Below are 23,022 nucleotides of genomic sequence, written 5' to 3'. Positions count from 1 at the left end.
TAATTTGATAGAAATTTTGTTTTATGAACGGCGAGCCAACGGCCAAATAAAATTACTATCATTAAATTTTAAGGAAAGGGACTTCTTAAGTTATTTTTTAAGAGGAAAATTTTATTTATGTCCAACACTTTAAAATATCAAGAACTGCCAGACAGTCGAATGAACACGTTAAGCAAAGGCAGTGAAAAAATTGCTGCTCAGTAATTTGACGTAAAATTCCAACCGTTGAGTGGATCGTAACTACTCAACGAATATTATTATTACTCAACGACTTATCAACAGTTGTGTTTGCTAGGCGCTATTTTGCTTCTTAAAATAGCACAATGCCGAACCCGTTCATTAGGAACATGCCAAAAACAAAAATTGTAGCTTTGGTACCAGCAAGTATACTAACTATGTACTGAAATAAAACTGGGAACTACATCGAAAGTAGTAAATTTTCGCAGATTTTCCAAATTCTCTCATTTTTTAATTTTCATTGCCAATATTTTTGAAATATATGACACCTCAACGTTCGAAGGAAATAGAATTTAAAATTAGTATCGGCTTAAATGTTGCAAAAAAAAGTTTTAAAAAATGTGAAATATAGAATCAAATTGGTTCAGCTCCAATGCATCGAGCAAATAGAATGAAACAGAAATAACAAAACAGAAAACCCGAACTAGGCAGCATGCGAACAGACTCAGTCTTATCACTTACATACCTAATTGGCGCTTAGCCTTTTAAACGATTATAGCCAACCCACAAGGCACGCCAGTCGCTTCTTTTCCGATTTAACTGACGCCAAATGGTTACACAAAAGAAATTTAAAACGCTTTCCACCTGGTCCTGCGATCGGAATGGAGGCCTACCTTCTCCTCTGCTTCCATAGGCGGGTTTCGATAAAAATATTTTCTTCGTTGCGTTTCAATTCGCTAGACTATGTTGATGCCCGCGTAAAGCTCGTACATCTCATCATTAAATCTTCTTCGGTATTCGCCATCTCCGACGCATAGAAGTCCGTAAATCTTTCGAAAAACGTTTCTCTCGAGCACACCCAAAGCCGCTTCACCTGATTTTGTCATGGTCCATGCCTCTACACCATAAAGCAGGACAGCTACGATTAGCGACTTGTAGGGCATGATTTTCGTTTGTCGAGGGAGGACTTTACTTTTCATTTGCCTACCTAGTCCAAAATAGCAGTTATTGGCAAGAGTGATTCTTCGCTGGATTTCAGAGATGGCGTGTTGTTTCATTAGTGCTGGTTCCCAAATAAGCAAAATCTTTTACTATATTGAAATTATGGTTGCCAACAGTGGCGTGGTTGCCAAGGCACAAATGCCATGACAGACGCCCGCACCTTGCGGTGAACAGGCGCTGTCGATGAAAACCCCTCCTCTAGCCCCTAAACCGAGTATGTCAGAGTGGCCTTGCCGGGTTTTCGCCTTCTCACATTAGCACACCACTAAACGGATGTTCAGTGGCTACCCAGAGGATACTTGGCCGTAAGCGACCGGAAGTGAGCTGCTTGAACCGCCTACAAAAGAATCGATCTGGCCATTCCGAGGTGAACTGCAGTCAGAAGCTTTCCCCACTTGCGTGGACTTCTAAACACGGCCCCAGCCTCCGCTTATACCATTTCTCTATATTCCAAACGAACATGAAGGTCGAACATCCTCTCCTCGATTTTTCCCACCGTTCTTGCCATTTAGGTATTGTTCGTAGCCCTGGGATTTTCCGAGATAAAGAAATGATCGCATCGTTGGACACCATCCGATAAGCACTTACTATTCATGCTGCTATTATATCTTTTGGTGGGTCATTTTTGATCCGTGCCACATTGGTGCTGGGTATAAAATTATCGAGTTGGTTATGTTCGGCAATAGATAACGGGTAGCTCCAGCCGTTTCGGCGGTGCTGGGCATTATTCACATTCAGCTGCAGTCAACTTTTTGCTCACCGAAACCACTTCCATCTTATTGCTAGCCATCACTAGCCCCATGGTTTGTATGCGGTACACTACATCGTTGATCCGTTTTACAACTTTATATGGGCCTTCCCAATTACACTGCAATTTCGGGGTCAAACCTTTTTTTCGTTGTGGGTTGTATAACAGCACCTAATCTCCTTCCTGAAACCCTTCCGAATTAATTGCTTTATCATATCTGGCTTTCATCTTGTCACTCATAATCTTTGCTCGTTGCCTTACCAGATCGTGTATCTCTCTCAGCTCTTCTTCGAAGACACCAGTGGATTTCTTAAAATTTCTCTCCTCATCGGCATCTATTCCATACTTCAAATCAGCTGGCAGTCGAAGGTCATTGCCAAAAATTACCTTTACGGGAGTTTGGCCCGTTGTCTCATGCACTGCCGATCGGTACGCCATCAAGAATAATGATATGTTTGTATCCCACTCCTTATGGTACTTGTCTACTACTTTCCTTAAATGCTCCTCCAATGTTCTATTGAAACGGTCTACCATACCATCAAACTTAGGATGCAATGCGGTTGTCCGTGTTTTTCGAATGCCCAACTTCTTGCACATTTCTTGGAACACAGCTGATTCAAAAATCCTGCCTTGGTCAGAATGTAACTCCATTGGTACAGCATACCTTGCAACCCAATCGTTTGTAACCACTTCTGCTACTGTTTCTGCTTCTTGGTTTGTGATTGGGTATACCTCTGGCCATTTACTGAAATAATCCATAACCGTGTTTGTTTCCATGGCGATCCTTTCAAATGGCGCATCTGAAATATATTGCTTCATCTGGCCATGACTTCGTGTTTTGGGCCCTTTCGCGCTGTTGCAAACTTCGCAGTTGGCAATCCACTCAGTGACCGGTGACCGACTGACGGTAAACAACCCCAATAGAATCTCTGCTTAATTTTCTCAAGCGTCTTCGTGATTCCAAGATGACCTCCCCTTGGACCATTACGCAGCTCGCTGAGCACGTCAGGAATCCTCTTTCTGGGAACAACTATCAGTTTCTTCTTGCATTGACCATACTCACTCTCCCATACTCGATGAAAGCAACCGGATATCAATTCTAAACTGTTCCACTGTGCCCAATATGACTTCGCAATGGGACTCTCTGCTGACATCTCTGCTACGTTTGGTCTTTCGTTTCTTTCCAGCCCTTGCATAACCTGTGACAGATCTGTATCTTCTGGCTGACACTTTCTTAGTTGTTCCTTGTCCCATTCATCCGTACACGTTATAGTCATTAGCCGAACATCTATGTCTTCTTTAGCCTCGGCCTTTGAACAGTGCTTGCATTGCAAACTACATGATCTTCGTGACATTGCATCAGCATTTCCATGGGTACTACCTTTTCAATGCTCAATGGAAAAGTCATAGCTTTGTAGTCGCTCGATCCACCGTGCCAATTGTTCTTCCGGAACATGACAGTATTGAATTATGTAACTAGGAAAACGAACATTCAAAACTGAAGCAGTTATACAAGTTGTTGTAGTGCGAACACCAGCTTCGCAGTGGATTATTTTTGGAAAAATTTTGCCGGCAAAAAGGCACAAAGTGCCTGGACGTTCTACCAGGAGTAGCAAAATTTAGTCGACTAACAAGATCAGATGAGTCGATCTCGCCCATAATGAGCTTGTGAATGAACATTACCCCGAGTAAAGTTCTTCGATTTTCTAAAGTTGGCAGATTTATAAGGAGAAGCCTATTTCTATATGGTAGCAAATGCACAATAGAATCCCAGTTAAGACCTCGTAGTGCAAATATAATAAATTGCTTCTGTACTGACTCAATACGCTTTATAAAGTTTTGATACCCTGGGCACCAGACACACGAACAATACTCTAAAATTTGTCGTACCAACGATGTGTAGAGGGTCTTAGTCAGATACGGATCATTAAACTCCTTAGCCCATCGCTTCACAAAACCGAGTATACCCGTTGCTTTGCTTACCATTGATGAAATATGCGTATTAAAAGTCAGTTTAGGATCAAAGAGAACGCCTAGATCATTTACGACAGATATACGCTCCAAATGCGTGCTGTTTAACGTATACGATGTCAAACTTGGCTTCACTCGGTGAAATGTCATTAGTTTGCACTTCGAGAAATTCAAAACTAGTAAATTTGTAGTACACCAGCATTGAAATGAGTCCAAGTCTGCCTGAAGAAACTCCACACAGGAAGACTCCGAAGGCAAGTATGAGTAACAAAGTTTAACATCATCCGTATACATAAGAGTTCGGGAATGTATGATAGTTTGTGGTAAGTCTTTTATAAACAAGGTAAAAAGTAACGGACCGAAATGCCTACCCTGAGGCATATCAGACGTTACATCAAACAACCTAGAAAGACTGTTTTTAAACAAAACTTGTTGAGTCCGATTCGCGAGATAGCTTTCGAGCCATGCAAATAAATGCTTCGGAAATCCAAGTAAATCAAGTTTGTAAACTAAACGCTCATGACTGACAGGGTCAAACGTTTTACTGAAGTCGGTATAGATCACATCCGTTTATCTATTGTTTAAAAATCCATCCTTTATAAAAGAAGTAAACTCTAGCAAGTTGGTAGTAGTTGATCTACGCGGCACAAAACCATGCTGGCAGGGCGATAATATGGAGCTACACATCTGTTGAAGTTGACATGTAATTATTCGCTCAAATGTTTTGGGAATAGCTGAAAGCTTAGCTATACCTCTATACCTCTATTTTAAATTTATTTTTCAGGTTGTAAGTAATTTTGAACCAATATTATATATTCGAAAATATGCCTTGTATGATCAGTGATGAGCTAGAACGAGAATTATCTACAGATGTTAAATATTTATATCAAATGGCCAAAGCAATTTCAAATGGTGCTGTTTCAGTTGATTTAACTAACATAAAACCAGGACCAGTTATACATTCTCGATGGCTAAGCTAAGCAAGCAGGGTATTACGTCTATGTACAACAACTAATACACCATCGGAAAATTTGAAAACTCTAGCAGTTTATATTATTAGAATTTATGTGCCAATGTATTTCAATGTAAAATACTATAATTCTGTTGTATATGGCAGTGTACTTTTATAAAAGTTTATTCGTTGGACACGATACCTGCCACGTAATTTACTTAATTTATTATAGATGGTGTAATCCAAAATAATTCATATTACGCACATCCAGAAAATATTTTATTAACAATGCTATTTGATGATAGAAAAGCCATACTTGATAGAGCTATCAAAAAAAGTTTATACTATCGAGAAAAAATACTTGATCCAACTAAACTCAGAGTTTACAAACAATATAATATCAATTTTAATGCTTCAGATTATACTGATATGATTGATCTGAATGACGATAATTTACTATTGAACCGGCATTCACAAGAAATATTCCATACGAACACTTGGAACAATTCTTAGATTATGATGATGATCCTAATATTCCAATGCATATTGTAACGAATTTACTAAAATTCCGCTTATTTGCAACCTTCTGCTAACGTTCGTATCACTAAACTGTTGAATAAACAACTCCAATATTCAATAATGCAAACGGGTCTTTATTGAAGTACTTCACAATAACACTTATACTTCGCAACCAATAGGGTGCTTAAATACAACTGATTACGGACTAATCAGCTTCTGCTGCTTTTATACTTTCTGCCCAAATGTCTAGACGTTTCTTCTTCTAGAATCCTCTACCTGGTCAGCAGCCATGCGCACGTGTATTTGTAGTGTTTAACCATATGCGTGTGTATATGTGACCGAAGTAGCAGCTGATGATGACATGTGTTTGCAAAGACTGATCGAAGAATAAAGATTTTGCAGGGACGAAAAATAGTGTGAAGCAAGCTTCATAAAACCTCTAGTAGGTCACATTCACCACTTACCACAGCAGAATTTGTTAAACTACCACTGTCTGTATTTATTATTTAACAGTTATTTGTACACTTTTAATTCAGCTCTGTGTTCAGAATTTACATTTTTACACTCTAAAACTACAATCAGAGTATTTTGTGTGCTTAGATTATGTTAAAAATTGTGTTAAAGTTTTTAGTGTGCTTAAAGTGAGCTACTAGAATTTTGTTACGCTCCGCTGCTTTCCACCGAAGTTTGCGCCTGCAACATCTTTATTCTTCGATCAGTATTTGCGTTTGTGATTATCTCTCTGCTGCTTGTATGTATGTGTGTACATGATGATTAATGTGTTTATGTTGCTTGCTTAAATGTGTTTTGCCTTTATTTAATAACCTTAGAGATGGTAATCTTCGTCACAATATGTACAGTTGTTAACATCTGTTTCCAAAGGTGTTACAGAAAAAAACGTGAAGGTGTTATGGCTGTTACAGCAGAAAGTCGTGAAAAACAACCACGAATGGAGAGCAAAAAAGATTTTAAAAAATGATAACATAACATTACTTTTATTTTGAAAAAATGCGTTGAAATGGTCAACTCTAAGTAAAAAAATATTTTTTTAAATAAATTAAATTAAAATTATAAAAATTTTGTTTTTTTGCTTATTACTTGAAAATATAGTTTTTTTTTGAAATTTTTTTTCTACTAAAACGAATTCGAAAAAAGAAACACTGTCTGAATGAAAGTAAGAAAGAAATGAAATGCTCTGAACTTATTTTAGCTGTAAAGAAAAAAACTGTTCCATAAGAAATTTGTTAAAAATGATAATATATTAGTTAAAAGTTCATTTTAGGCTAATTTCTCATAATTTAAGCCTGATATCTCTACTAAAATTCAAAAACACTATAGATATTAATACAGATTCTAAAATGTACGTAAAATATCTTTAAAGTAAGCCCAATATGATATTTTTCCTATAATTCTGTCGGAAGCTATGAAGATTGTTTGGCCAAACCCTACATTCTTATAGCAAAATATCTATTTTGCCAAAGTGGGGGACTCGAAATCGGACTTAGAGCAATGGTGTTTTCCATGATACAAAAAATGGAGGTAGTTCCATTTAGTGTGACGTTATCCACTTGACTTTTGCGGGGACAATGACAATTTCACCAAAAACAAGCTACCAGATTGAAAAATTTTACGAATTTTTCTAATTTTGATGGATTTCATATTAAAGAATACGACTAAATTACTTTCATAGTTATTTTAAATATAAAAGAAAATAAATGAGCCCCATGACTTGGAAATATTTTAATACGAAATATCAGCCTGGAAAAGAAGGTTTCTAATAAGTTTTTTGAGCTCTCGAAAATTGTTTTGCTGGAAGAAACATACAAAGAAATGGAATACAGCCTTCCCAAGTGTCCGTACGTTTGTTCAGAACATTTTGGCAAAGCATACACGTTTGTCAATTGATTGATCGAAGGAGGTCCTTATAAACCGACACCGCAATTTCTTCATAAAAAGACAAGTCCACATTTTTTATTTTTTTATTTATTGTATAATTCGAACGTTGCGCTTTAGGAGAGAATTGTTAAACCATTTTTTAGGGAGAACATTACCGTGTAGCTCTGCAGGTTAGCCACTAGTTATGAGTGTTTTTGCCGGTTGTACCAGGGGTCACCTTGGGACAGCTCCGCCTATACACATTCTGTGCCCTTTTAGCATTGACATAGATGTGCAGACTTTGGAGGTACACTTTTTCTCAACATGCCTTGAGAAATATTCACTGTAGGGGCGTGATAATAGAGCCATGCTAGAACAACAGGATTTTTCGTGTATTTTTTTCTGTCTTGGGGTCAAGATGCCATAAAGATATGAGTGATTAATCAATGTATGAGTCATTATCCACTATTTTTCAATAAAATTCCATGTTTTACTGTATTCTCAATCGATATGTATGCACATAAATCGTGCTTAGTCATATTATTATTGTCTCAGATGAATATTGCGTTTTCATCCTAAAGGAAATTTCCATCCCGAAAAACCACAATTTCGCCTTAAACAGTAACGGTATGGCAAAACAACAAACATTATGAAACTTCAAAAATTCCCAAATACGTCAAAAAAATTTGAGTGGAACTACCTTCTTTTTTGTATCATGGTGTCTTCAGCAATTTTTCTTAGAATCACCTGTAGATTACGTTTTTGCTATACTCGTGATGAAAAAAATCCATCCATATAATTTGACCCGCTCTAATATGTATGTATATTTGTTTCGAATGAAAGTTTAGAATTATTTTGGTTTAACTTTATTTTGGGACTATATCTGGATCTGGATGATAAAACTTCAGATGACTTTATCTCAGCGCGGCGCAGCAATTCAGCTGATTTCTGATAAGGTACGATAAGTGACACGCAGAGCATGATCCCATTCGGTCTAAGATAACTTTTGTTAGGAAGAGTGGTTCATCGCTGGATGATTAAAGTGGCCGTAAATGATGTTTTGATACCGAGCATAGATCTGGTAAAAAATCTTCGTAGCATCGCTAACCTGTGCATCTATTAATTTTAAATCTTTTGCGGATTTGTGTTATGTATGTTTTATTTTCGCCATTTAGCATCTATTGTACTTAGTGAGTAAAATATCAGTGTATAAGGCGAAAAGAGAAAATGGTACAATTATGGCGCCGCCATGATCTAAAATTCGTGTTTGGCGACTTCATCGCCAAGGTGACAAGAAATATGTATTTCACCCCACAGTCGAAAAATCCAGTCCCGAAAAAACCTCGCTCTGACTTCACCAGCGGTCGAAACATAAAAGAGCCATTAAGCCCGATCGATAGACGGACCACATAGCTCCAGTGTTTTAAATATGGGAACAAATAAAAGATGCAACATCGACAGTATAGCATTGCTCTATACCATCTTCCATCGGTGGGTAACGACAGGAATATCTTCTTGGCTGGAACATGGCTGGGATTGCTCTTCAGCAAACGCCAGGCGGCCACCGTGGTGTGATGGTAGCGTGCTGCGCCTACCTCACCGTATGCCCTGGGTTCACACCCCGGGCAAAGCAACATCAAAATTTTAGAAATAAGGTTTTTCAATTAGGAGAAAATTTTTTTAAGCGGGGTCGCCACTCGGAAGTGTTTGGCAAGCGCTACGGGTGTATTTCTGCCATGATAAGCTCTCAGTGAAAACTCATCTGTCTTACAGATGTCGTTCGGAGTCGACATAAAACATGTAGGTCCCGTCCGGCCAATTTGTAGGGAAAATCAAGAGGAGCACGACGCAAATTGGAAGAGAAGCTCGGCCTTAGATCTCTTCGAAGTTTATCGCGCCTTTCATTTTTTTTTAGTTTTTTAAACGCCAGCGGTCACCAGCTCTTCATATTGAATCAGTCCTTTTTCTGAAAGAGTAACGGAAACTTTCTCTAACTGCTTGGTTTGCTACAAACGGTCCCATCCATCTTCCTTCCCACTTATTTGGCTCTGTGTTCTTTGATCAAGATACAACCACATTATGGCTATACTATACCTGTTTACACAAGAAAATATTGGTTTTAAAGTTTATGTATTTTTCATTTATTTGACTTCACACAAATTTGGCCTTTCGTACAGAGCCATCTGATGTACCGATATAAACCAAATTATTCGCACCGCAAACGATTGCATTAACAACACTTTCAACCGCCACTTCGCCCAAAGGTTGAGGCTTCGATTGATCAAAGTTCGTCCAGCCTTTGACTTTGCTGTCATAACCACCGCTATAAATGTATTTTTCGTCACCGCAAATTGCCTGTATGATCAATTCATGGCAGTCCTGAAATGACGAAAATAAAATGGTGAGTAAAGGCGTAAGTATGTAAGCAAAACTTTTAATACAATTTGTAATATGTAAGATCTGACCTTTTATTTACTCGTATGTTCAAGTTATACATTTGTAAATTTTGTTAAGTAGTAGACGACTTTCACAGCGATCTCTTTATTAAATTGAACTGTTTTTTATTAAAGTGGTACGTGCCCACCTTTGGGCAAAAATGGCATTTTAGTTGAAATTTATACTTCTCACAAACACCTATTCCTACCTACCTACCATTTCGGATCCCGACGGAACTATAGGATAAGTGAGTATATATCTATACCCACCTAACACTTGTACACAAGGTTGTATAAGTTTAATTGGATAAAGGTAGTACGTAATGGCATACAGCTTATATGAAAATTATCAGCATAGCCGCCCGTCCCTTGAATAAAAACTCAGATATCTTTTCGAAATTCGGTAAACTGTGTTATCTGGACCCAGAAAAGATAATATTGGAAATGGGCGGAATCGGGTAATATCATGCTGAAATTTGGCACGCGGATTATCCTAGGTAATATACATTCATTTTATGAAAATGTACAAAATTGGGTGGCGACCAAACTCACTGGGATTTAAGGGGTTTTGTAGCGCAAACCTTTCAAGAGGTTGTCAGGGCAATTTATAGCTTCTCCAACCCAATTGTCAACCTCACTTATCAATTGTGAATCCTTTTTCTATAGCTGGCGAGGCTCTGGCGACCCCACGTTCCTCACGGAACTAAAGTGCGGGTGGGGTGGGGAGCAGGATGGCCTATATTAAGCATTGTGCCTAAGTGGTACATGTTACTAGAACCTACCGGATCTGTATCCGACAAGCATCATCAACATCGATAACACTCCTCAAAACCTTAGGGGAGAGTTCCTCGCTGGAACAACAGCTACGCCCACTTTAAAAAAAAATCGATATCGAAATTTTGAAGAATGGAAAATATGCGGTAATTCATTACCAAAGATCGATAAGATAGTGGAAGTAGCTATGTAGGTTGACTTTATGACTTAAATTATTTGAAAATGGGCGTGACACTGCCTATATTTACGCCCCGTCTTTCAGCGCGAGTTTAAACTCCAGTTAAAGGTGACTAGAGTTTAACATTCTCAGTTTGTTCGATAACAATAAAGTTTGCTGCTCATATCAGCTTAAGCAGCCGAAGATGCACTCTAATCAACTTTAACTGGAGTTAAAACCTGCACTGAAAACCCGAGCATAAGGAAGGGAAATTTAATTATTTTTAAGCCGTAAATCAAAAGACATTGACGATATTATATTAAAACTTGGCATGAAGGCTGTTCTAACTCTTATAACTATATAATGGGTAATTCTTTGACGAAAAAATTCGTCAAGAAGTGTAGTCTTTTATGCCGTTAGGTGTTTTTTAAAAATAAAGTTTTTAACCTGAAAAACTTATTAGAAATATTGTGGGGGTCCCTAACCCGAATCCGATGTCAAATTTCAAATTCAAAATGGCGCCCAACATACAGAATTTAGTAGAAATGGGCCAACAGTAAGAAAAATACTGTCCGCCATCTTGGATCCGCCATCATAAATTTGAAATTTGACATCGGATTCTTGTTTAGCGACTCCCACAATATTTCTAATAAGTAATTTGGTCATTATTATTGAGGAATTATATTTTTTTCGATCATTTTTGACTAAAAAATGGCACTTTTTTACGAGATGCCTCACTTTAGACAGTTTTTTTTTTCAGTTTAAAATACTTTATTTTTAAAAAACACCTAACGGCATAAAAAGCTACACTTCTTGGCAAAGTTGACGTATCCATATCCATATAAAACAGTTGATCCAACCAACCTTACAAATGTAATTGGTCAATGGTGCCATACCATAACGCCCTAGCCATAACCATACCATAGCCAACCAATTAGGCCCGAGTTGAAGTTGACATAGTCATAACGCCATAGTCTTAACCATATTTTTACTTATCCATATCAAATTGGTATCAGTTATTGTTGCCTTAACCTAAAAATCGTGAAAATTTCATAAAAATGAAGAAAACGCCAAAAATTACAAACACATTCCACAAAAAATAAGTATCTTGGTCAAAACGTATCTAAGTTGCCTTAATATAAGTTGCCTTAATCTTCAATATCGTACATTTCTTAATCTAGTTCCTAATCTAATACAGTTCGCTATTTGTTCTGAGTTACCATCTTACATTAGTGATAAAAGGGGCGGTGCCAATCCCATTTTCAAAAATTTGAATTTTTTGCACTTGGTAGAAGAAATACCATATAAACTTTTTTACAAATATGTGGCTTATTTTATTCGTCCACGATCCTTTTCAAAATCCTTAAATATAAAAGTCGGCATGGTCCTTAACCGATCTCGTTAATTTTTTTCGAAGCATTCCTTAAAGTACGGCAACCCCTATGCTGAATTTTTGTATGATAGATTTATCGGTTTTTGTTTTATGATTAATAATATTTGTGAATTTGATTTTATCACAAGTGGGCACTGCCACGCCCATTTTCAAAATTTATTTAAAATGTTTATTCACATCTAATTCCAACAATCTAAGTTAATTATTTACTAACTAATCAGGTTTTTTGTGATTTCCAAAATTTTATGTAGTTAAAAAGTGGGCGTGGTTTTCGCTCATTTTAAATAGCAATTAGATATGAGTCCCAGGAACCCATTTATCGAATTTCAATAAGATATCTCAATATTTACTCAAGTTATCGTGTGCACAGACAGACTGACGACCAGATGGACGGACATGGCTAAATCTCTGTTTTCATCCTGAGCATTTTGATATATGGAAGTCTATATTTATTTCGGTCCGTTTATGCCGTTACGATCAACGGTTATATTATGTTAATATACTCTATGTGCAAAGCACGCTGAGTATAATAACAATTTTGAAAAGGTGTGGCACTGCCCACACTTAGGAGAAGAATATTGAAATGTTTTGCAGCTCGTTGGTATTACTTTGCAGCAAAAATTGTTTAAAATTTTAACCATCATAAAATTGGCAATATATTTATGGCACTAATTTTAGTCCGCCACTTTTAATTAAGCTCTTCACCAACTTTTAATATCAAAGTCGAAAAAACCGACCGAGTTTAACAAGATTTGGTACGGACATTGGTTTTATGACAATAACTGTTTTATAGTATATTTCAGCTTTCATACCATTTAATCTTCGTTACATTCCTCTTTAAATGTATCCTATTCATATATATGAGGGCACATGTTGGGTGTAATGTGTTCAGTTTGGCCGAGCTTACACTTCCTTACTTGTTATTATTTTCTTTTGATAAAATTATCAGAGCTGCTCAAGTCCTATGCACTTATTATTGTTTTGCCTTGAGGAATAGGCGCAGATAAAAATTCACACTTTGAAAAAAAAAATATCATTGCACTCCCATATGCCCTCACATATAAATTCGATTCATATGAAAGTGCCTGAATTTCATATAAAAGTGCAAAGGAAAAGCACTTCCATATGAAGCCAAGGCACTTCGGTATGATCATAGTACAATAACCAGGTAAAAGCATTAGAGTTGCATTTTATATGTTTTTTCATTCGAAGGTGGTCATAAAATGTCAACCTTTGTTTATGTTTACATTTTTTGTTTATTTACTTTTGATGTGAAAATTTATTAGGTAAGTCTTTACTTTAGCTCACAACTACTAAAACTCGTCCAAAAATATCGGGAGAGGTGTCAAAAGACGCGCTTTGGACCCAGGACCACGAATCCGAAAACGGAAATTGAAAATTTGATTTCTTTCCAGATATATTTACAAAGTTGAAAATTTTGATGTGGCTGTTGTAATTTTGAGGGTGTTGTGTACCCACAAAACAAACTGTGGGTAAAGTGTTTTGCGCGGATATAGATTTGGTCTCCCATGGTAATATTTTATAAGCGCGGCCGAAGGCCGCCAACGCAGAAAGGTGTTCTGCGCAAAATTACCATGGATCCCACCCCCGGTTTCGGAGGTACCCGGGGGTCTTTTTTCGGTTTTTCGTTAATATCTTTTGAACGAATTAATTTTTATTTTCCGCCTTCGGATTATTAATACTGATGTCAAGACGCGTCGTTTGACACCTCTCTCGATATTTTTTTAGCAGTCGACCCCTCAACTAGACTATTACCTGCGGAAAAATACTATGGATACCACCCCCGGTTTCGGGGCGCTCCGGTGCCATTTTTCAGTTTTTTGGGAATATTTTTTGACAGAAATAAAATTTTTAATTTTCGCTTTCGGATTCGTCGTCCTGAGTCCAAAACGGATTTTTTTGACACCTCTCCCGATATTTTTGCACGAGTTTTTGCAGTTGTGAGCTAAAGTAAAGAATTGCCGCGCAAGATCAAAGAGGAAAAATTGGGAAAAAGCTTGTGGCGTTAGCTTCCCTAAAATGGCTTAATTTTTTCGCTCCATTTTCAGGCCTGTGACCTTATTGTGGGAGCTCAGAGAGTAAATTTGATGCCCAACTCCACTCCATCGCTATATTTACCGTCTTTGATGTAAATATTGTTTCCCGAATGTTGTAAGATAAAAAATATAATATAATTTTATGTATGACTTAGCAGTGCTAATCAGGAGTTTGTAAAACACGGAAGTTGTCGCATCGTCCCCAACGGTCATTCCTACAGTTATCTACCAAAATATCGGACAATACTTTCGCCGCTACAACGTGAAGGAAGGACGAAGGATAAATAGTTTCAGGGCCACCATTAGTTTACAAAGAGCGAAAATATACTATACAAGTATACACAAAACGGCCCTTATCAGGGCCACCACTAGTCAACAAAGAGAAAAAAAATGCTAAACAATTATACCTACGAAAAGCGACCCTTATCAGGGCCACAAACAGTTTGCGAAGAGAAAATATTGCTAGACAATTATGTTTTACATGCTATAGATTTACTTTTGGATTTTTTATATCATCCATATGATGACAAGGAAAAAACCGGAGTATAACCGATACTGGAGTTGAAAACGGAAATATTCCAAGCCAAAATTAATATTGCGGCCATTGGATATTTTTCAAATCAATTGGTTTCTAGAACCATCTTCCATAATGGAGACATTTCACGTAAACGTTCGACATGTTTGATGCAGGTATCGGTAATATAATCAACCTCTTCAATGGTGGTAAAACAACCAATACCAAATCTATAAAAATTTAACAATAAATTACTTTCAAATTAACTAAACAATTCAGTACGGTAAACTCGTATACCTTATTGAACTATGTGCCAAATCCTCATCAGTTCCAATCGCACGTAGGTTCCAGTGATGCAGAAGTACATGCTGAGGCACTAGATAACGCCACATCTCTTAAGGCCATAAGTAATGATAAATTTAATAAACCAATATACCTTTGCTCTGGATCACCATTACATATACCATGTGATAATCTTGAAGTGATGCGATTATATAAACGTTTCGACAGAAAATATATAAATTTCTTATCATATTCCATTTCTTTGAGTGCAAGATAACATGCAGCACCAAATCCAATAACAATAATCCGAAAGCGGAAAAGAAAAAATTTAGCTCGTTCAAAAGATATTCCCAAAAAACCGAAAAATTACCCCGGAGTGCTTCTAGACCGGGGTGGGATCCATATTATTTTTGCGCTAGCGGCCTTCGGCCGCGCTTAAAAAAAATTAATCTGGGTGGGTCCAACACCGGATTGGAGACCAAAACTATATCTGCGCAAAACATTTATGTCCACAATTTTTTTTGTGCGTACAAATGTCATCAACATTACAACGCGCACATGAAAATTTTCAATTGAAAATTTTCAACTTCTTTTGCAAATATCTCTTGTCCAACACAAAATAATTTACCTCCGCCTTCTGATTATTGTTGTCGAGGTCAATGCGCGTCTTTTAACACCTCTCTCGATATTTATCGACGCATATTATCAGTGTCATTCTGTCGTATAGAATTACCAAGAGTTGATGCGCTGGAAACGTTGAAGAAGTGATTCAGCTGCTATATGTAAATAAATAATAACAATATATTAAATATATATCATTTAAAAATCAGCTAATTACCTTTATTTTCCATTAAAAATGCCTTTTTCCTCCAGCTTCATCAGCAAACCAACTTTTTTCTTTTTTTGTTTTGGCTTTGTTGACGAAAATTAAATGTGACATTTTTCTTCTTCCATCACTTTTGACAGAAGAAACTGAAAGAACGATTGACAGTTTATGTACAATCGGCAACAACAAAATACACGAGAGGGTTGCATTTTCGCTAATGCTTCTACCTGGTAATTGTACCATGGGTATGATGTTCAAATTTTTACTAACAAATTGACAACCACAAAATAAATTTTTCTATTTATTTATTATCTTATTATTTTTATACTCAGCTGAGAAGAGCTCGCAGAGTATATTAATTTTGTTCGCATAACGGTAATCCGTAACGGCATAAACTAATCGAGATAGATAAAGACTTCTATATATCAAAATGATCTGGGCGAAAAAAGAATTGATTTAGCGATGTTCGTCCGTCCGTCCGTAAACACGATAACTTGAGTAAATTTTGAGGTATCTTAATGAAATTTGGTATGTAAGTTTCTGAGCACTCATCTCAGATCGCTATTTAAAATGAACGAAATCGGACTATAACTACGCCCACTTTGTCGATATCGAAAATATCGAAAAACCGAAAAAGTGCGATAATTCATTACCAAAGACGGACAAAACGATGAAACTTTGTAGGTGGGTTGATCTTATGACGCAGAATAGAAAATTAGTAAAATTTTGGACAATGGGCTTGGCACCGCCCACTTTTAAAAGAAGGTAATTTAAAAGTTTTGCAAGCTGTAATTTGGCAGTCGTTGAAGATATCATGATGAAATTTGGCAGGAACGTTACTCCTATTACTATATATGTGCTAAATAAAAATTTGCAAAATCGGATGACGATCACACCCACTTTTTAAAAAAAAAAATTTTAAGTCAAATTTAAAAAAAAAATTTAATACTGTAAAGAGTATATAAGTATCCTATGTCAACATTCAACTACAGTAATGATATGGTGCAAAAAAAATCCAAAAATAAAAGAAAATTTAAAAATGGGCGTGGCCCCGCCCTTTTTCATTTAATTTGTCTGGAATACTTTTAATGCCATAAGTCGAACAACAATTTGCCAATCCTTGTCAAATTTAGTAGCGGCATAGCTTCTAGGCCGGTAATTGTTTTCTGTGAAAATGGGCGAAATCGGTGGAAGCCACGCCCAGTTTTTATACACAGTCGACCGTCTGTCCTTCCTCTTGGCCGTTAACACGATAACTTGAGCAAAAATCGATATATCATTACTAAACTTAGTTCACGTACTTATCTGAACTCACTTTAGCTTGGTATTAAAAATGGGCGAAATCCGACTATGATCAATATCAAAAATTTCGAAAAATTATAAAAATGCCTTAATTCTATACCAAATACGAAAAAAGGGATGAAAGACGATGATTGGATTGGCTTTTTGACGCAAAATATAATTTTGGAAAAAACTTTGTAAACTGGGTGTGACACCTACCATATTAAGTAGAAGAAAATGAAAAACTTCTGCAGGGCGAAATCAAAAGCCCTTGGAGTTATGGCAGGAATACTGTTCGTGGTATTACATATATAAATAAATTAGCGGTACCCGACAGATGATGTTCTGGGTCACCCTGGTCCACATTTTGGTCGATATCTCGAAAACGCCTTCACGCATCCACCTACAAACACATTCTAGAGTCACCCCTGGTCCACATTTGTGACGATATCTGGAAAAGGCATCCACCTATAGAACTAAAGCCCACTCCCTTTTAAAATACTCATTACCACCTTTCCTTTGACACCCAAATCGTACAAAGACATTATAGAGCCACCCCTCGTACACCTTTATGGCGATATCTCGAAAAGGCGTCCACCTATAGAGCTAAGGCCCACGCCCTTTTAAAATACTATTAACACCTTTCATTTGATTCTCATATCATATAAACACATTCTAGAGTCACCCCTGGTAAACCTTTATGGCGATATCTCGAAAAGGCGTCCACCTTTAGAGCTAAGGCCCACTCCCTTTTAAAATACTCATTACCACCTTTCATTTGTTACCCATATAATACAAAAACATTCTAGAGTCACTCCTGGTCCACCTTTATGGCGATATCTCGAAAAGGTGTCCACCTATAGAACTATGGCCCACTCCCCTCTAAAATACTCTTTAATACCTTCCATTTGATACCCATGTCATACAAACACATTCCAGGGTTACCCTGGGTTCATTTTCCTACATGGTGATTTTCCCTTATTTTGTCTTCAAATCTCTCAGCTGAGTATGTTATGTTCGGTTACACCCGAACTTAGCCTTCCTTGCTTTTTTTCTATTTAAAAAAGTTTTAGTGTACATAATTTTGTATATGTATGGTGATTTGCACTTCAATAGAAAAGTGTTTGAACAGCCCTGATATGATGTTCAGGTAAAGAATTGGCAGTATAGTTGAAAACAAAAAAACAAAATTTATAGTTCAATCTAGGTAAAATATGTGACCCGGTCTATGAAAAGGTGGCTTATGACTCAAAAAAGAAATTGCGAGAAACAGCTGTTAAAGGTAAACAATGCATTTCTTCAGGACGTTTGTGCTCTTCTTTTTTTTAGTCATAAGCCACGTTTTCATAGACCGGGTCACATATATGTATTATATAAACTTACCGGCAAATTCCATATAGTTTCGAATTTCTGTTGTGGTAAATTCTTCACAAACGACAATCCCTTCCCACTACGATCAGCAAACACGATAAACGATCGCTTTTGATCGATAACTGGTCCAACCAATGCCAATGGGGATTTTCCCGGAAACACTGCTTTATTACTATATTTTCCCGATTTCCCAGCACTTAGTTCCGATACAACCACGTCCAAATCACGTACGGTATATACAAGAGATTGTTCAGCAGCCAAAGACTTTACCTCCTCAACCAAATTATATTTAAATTTTATCTTATCCTCGATCCAATTTGTGACAACGCCCTTTTCATCGCCAGTATATAATGTATCACCATCACAATACATTGCTTGAATAGCGTCGTCAGAGCAAAAAAGTGGTTGCGTTTTGCCGTAAGGTGGTGTCATAAATTTGACACATCCATCACAGCTGCTTGAATAAAGTTTCCCATTACGGTCATTCATTGCCATCGCATAGATGTATGCCTCGTGAGCGTCCACGCTCTTTATTAAATTCAGGTCATTATCCCAAACCTATAGTGCACCAAGTTAATTTATATCAAACAAATGTATTGGAACATTTATGTTGACTAAATTTGTGTACTGGCTAATTCATATGTTTGCAAGCTCCCACTGTGTACCTACTATGCTAGCATTCAAATGAAAATCACAAAACTTTCATCATAGGCGGTTTTCGGCACCTCTTAGCAAAGCACTCCAATTATCCCTTGTTAGCCAAAACTGACGATTACTGAGAACACCAAGGGAGTCCAAGTCTTAATACTCGTACAGGTCATCAATACATTTCTTCGATACTCGCCATTGGGCCTATAACAATGACCTGCAATCTTCTGCAGATCATTCTCCGTAAGGTAAAGTTAATAAAAAAATTTCAGAAACCAACCCCTGCGGGTTAACGGGCTCAGAGTATACCCTCGGTCTGTGGTAAAAAAAAAAAAAAACGTCTTCCAATGAAACATACCTCTTTTTTTGGAATGCCCGATCTCTTTAAGGAGGAGGTTTCGGTGCCCGCCTGCTTCAGTTGCTTGGCAAAGACGATATCACACCCATTCATGAAGCACGATGGACGAGGCAAGCAAGAAGGACGACATGGCATTGCAAAGTCTACTACAGTGGCCATATGAAGAAATGCGCAATTCGCAGACAAGGTGTAAAAAATTACATAAACCTACTTAGCAGTCGCCTGATCGAAGAATACGAAACACTACACACATAGCTCCCGTCACCTGGGTGTGCGTACTCTACGAGTTCTAAATATCTACTAGCCAAGATACGTACACGCCTCTGTGCTGAGAAGAAAGTGCAGGCAGTGACCCAATGAAAGTTTTACGTCGAGAAGCTGCTCACAAAACCAATAGAAGATGATTACTCTACTTGGCGCTCACACCTCTCACAGAGCAATCTTTGACCATGGAAGCACATTTCCCCCTCATTGCGTAGCGTAGCTACGGATATCAATGTTTCCAGAGATCCCGCAAAATTGTTCGTACCATGAGGAACAGCATGCTTCCTTGGAAAAAAAGGACGATGCCAACAGGCTCATATTTTGCAAGGACTATGACGAAGTGAGAATGGCACTAACCCTGCTAAAAAATAACCAGACGCCGGGTAATGGCGCACTACTTGCTGGGCTGTTTAAACACGGCGGCAAAGGGCAGGATAAGAGCATGCACCAAATCCTCTGTTCAATCCAGAGGACAAACGATCTCACAAACCGCACTAATTACCGCCTTGGGTTATATCTAGCGTATTGTACGAAAGAATGAATCCCAATGAACTGTGCATTCTCAGACCTAGTAAATCTGCTATCGACCAGAACTTTCCCATACGCCAAATCCTAGAGAAAACAAAGGGTAAGAGAATCGGCACGCACCATCTTTTTGCTTCTTCAGAGCAGATTTTAACAGACAAGGCGCCTATCCTCACTACCGATTTCTTTAATTTGTAGATGAGGTAAAAAAGGGAATTGCCCGGAAACAGGACAATACAATGTTATCAAAGAAAGAACTGAACCTTGGCTGCCAGGATAAAAGTACAGACTGTGAAAGACTTCGTCTATCTGGTGCATCATTTAACTACTTTGTAGCGCTGGCGCCTCTCGATCTATAAGTCACCAATTACCGTGAAATCAGAGGTTAGGTAATATCTAGCATGTTGGACGAAAGACCGAGTCCCAAAGCAATGAACTATGCAGCCTCAGACCTAGCAAATCTACTATCGCTCAGAACTTTTTCGTATGCCTAATCCTAGAAAAGACAAACGGTAAGAGAATCGACACCAACCATCTTTTTACTTTTTCAAAGCAGCTTTCGACGGCGCGAAAAGGAGTTATTTATAGGTATGCTGCTTTCTCGGAATCTATGTTCCCTGCAAATCATATAAGGCTTTGTCAAAGGACGTTGAGCGACACCACCATCTCCGCAAGGATCCCTCCCTGCCGTTCGAAACCAAACGAGGCTGCAGACAAGGCGACTCCCTATCGTGCGATTTCTTAAATTTCTTTACGAAGTAAAAACTGGTATTACCATGAAATAGGACAATACAAGAAAGAACCAGCGCATTTGAGCCTTAGTCATTATTGACGAATATAAATTCGGGACTGTTAGGGCCTTCGTCTATCTGGTGCATCTTTTAACAACAAGTGTTACTTTGTAGCACTCGGTCCTCTCGCTCTATAAGTCGGGCAGTTATACAGTTTGGTCAAGTATGCATATATGTGTAGGCCAGCAGTAGCTAAATACTCTGTAAAAAATATCAGCATGTTCATTGTCCGCACAAAATGGTTCGAAATGTCTCCACGTGCGCTCTTTGGGAACGGATCTTTGATGTCCGGGTGACATAGCGACCAACAACCAACTGAAAATTAGTTTGTGCGGCTGTGGATGGAAAATATCAAATGCCTCGCAATTCCAACCCCCCCCCCCCCCCTTCATAACCCGTTCTCCACCATCCTACACTCGCCTTCGCATTGCACACTGGTCGGTCTTATATAGAGTTGGTGGCCAAAAATACATGCAGTAGAGATATCAACGTGAAACTTTGGTCACGGCTTTACAAATATGTGAGAATTATTTTTTCATAAAATTGGTGCAGGTAGGTATCATACCGACCCACAACCGCCCACTTTCAATGCATGCATACAAAAAATAAGTAGGTAAGTTAAAGTTATTAAAAGATCTTGCATACATAACAATAACAAAACAACAAACACACTCAAATGTTTAGATAAAATAATGTCGTATGTTACAAGTGAGGACATAAACATACGTCAATAATTTATCAGAGTGACGCTATCAGAAAACTCTCTCAAAACATAGTTAGTGGCGGAAAGTGGCAGCTGATATAAACACTTTAGAATCTTAAAGCTAATATAAAGATTTAAGTCCCAAAGTGGGGATCGGTGTGGAACCCAACTAAAACTTAAGCTGAAATTGAAATATTTGTGCAAATAAACACTGATAAAGGCACTGGTGAAATTTTAAAGACAAAAAAACACAACAAGCGAAAGACACAAAATTATTTGAAAATGAATTAAATACCTTTGACTTCAATACTCATTTTTATTTATGTATTTCAATACAATGATATTTTTGAATTTTTAAATAACTTAAACTTGCACTTTATTTTTAACTTCCTCACACAGCGAAAATCAACTAATACCATAACTTCACTTTTGAAGCTACTCTTAAAGAGTACAGTTCGAATAACACAAAAACAAATTTACCTTTTAAAAGGCTGTTCTAGTTCCAGTCGGTAGACACCGCATTGCATAGGGTGGTAATAAGTATAGAGAAATCCCTGGAATATAAGGAATATGCTCTAGGAGTATTCTTGGACATTGCCGGGGCTTTCAAGAATGTTGCAAAATGGGCGATTATGGATGGTCCTAATTACATAAAAGTACACCCTGCCTTAATCAGATGGATCCAATGCATGTTAAAATGCAGGAAGATTACATCACAATGGGGATTGTGCGAGGCTACGAAATCAGAGAAGAGGGGCACGCCGCAGGGAGGGGTGCTATCACCTCTGCTGTGGACGCTGGTCATCAACCAACTGCTCAGGCGATTCGATGAGGGATCCGTAAAACCTACGGCTTACGCAGATGACGTTGCAATTGTCATAAGTGGAAAATGCCTTCCAACGATTAGCTCTTTGATGGATCGGGCGCTTCGGGAAATGCATACCTGGACATCTAATGTCGGGTTGAAAGTCAATGCGGAGAAGACGGATATGGTCTTGTTTACAAAGAGGTACAAGGTCCCAAATTGGACCAGACCTAAGTTAGGAGGGGTGACCTTACAGGAGAAACCTTGCACAAAATATCTAGGAATCATCCTAGAGAGTAAGCTGTCATGGAAGCTCAACGTGGAGGAGAGGCTCAAGAAGGCCTCAACGGCACTCTATGCATGTAAAAACATGCTGGGGTGTACGTGGGGCTTATTGCCCTCTCTTTCTCATTGGGTTTTTACAGCGATTGTAAGCCCTATTCTATACTATGGAGTTCTTGTTTGGTGGAAAGCCACACAAAAAAAGACAACATACCTCAAAAAATTAGAGGGGGTATGCAGACTATCGATGCTTAGCATTACGGGAGCCCTGAAAACAACCCCGACGGCTGCACTGTATGTCACTCTGCACAT

At 37.9% G+C, this 23,022-nt stretch overlaps 1 protein-coding gene across 2 annotated transcripts in view; it reads right to left on the bottom strand.

The window, feature by feature from the left end:
- Positions 1-23,022, bottom strand: part of LOC137238043 (myosin heavy chain kinase B) — a 70,006-nt gene that overhangs the window by 43,530 nt on the left and 3,454 nt on the right. Inside the window, exons 2-3 of one of the 2 annotated variants that reach the window (XM_067762587.1) lie at positions 18,347-18,892; positions 9,362-9,623 (exon numbers count right to left, since the gene is read on the bottom strand). In XM_067762587.1, coding sequence (XP_067618688.1) covers positions 9,396-9,623; positions 18,347-18,892 — 774 coding nt within the window. In that variant the 3' untranslated portion in view covers positions 9,362-9,395. Of the gene's footprint in view, positions 1-9,361; positions 9,624-18,346; positions 18,893-23,022 lie in introns of those variants that run through there. The other variant, XM_067762588.1, reaches the window with a different exon arrangement.

This window comes from Eurosta solidaginis, chromosome 1 (genome assembly GCF_040869045.1).
Source record: "Eurosta solidaginis isolate ZX-2024a chromosome 1, ASM4086904v1, whole genome shotgun sequence".
Taxonomy (NCBI): domain Eukaryota; kingdom Metazoa; phylum Arthropoda; class Insecta; order Diptera; family Tephritidae; genus Eurosta; species Eurosta solidaginis.
Note: the sequence above shows the minus strand (reverse complement) of the source record. Positions and strands in the feature narration are given on the sequence as shown.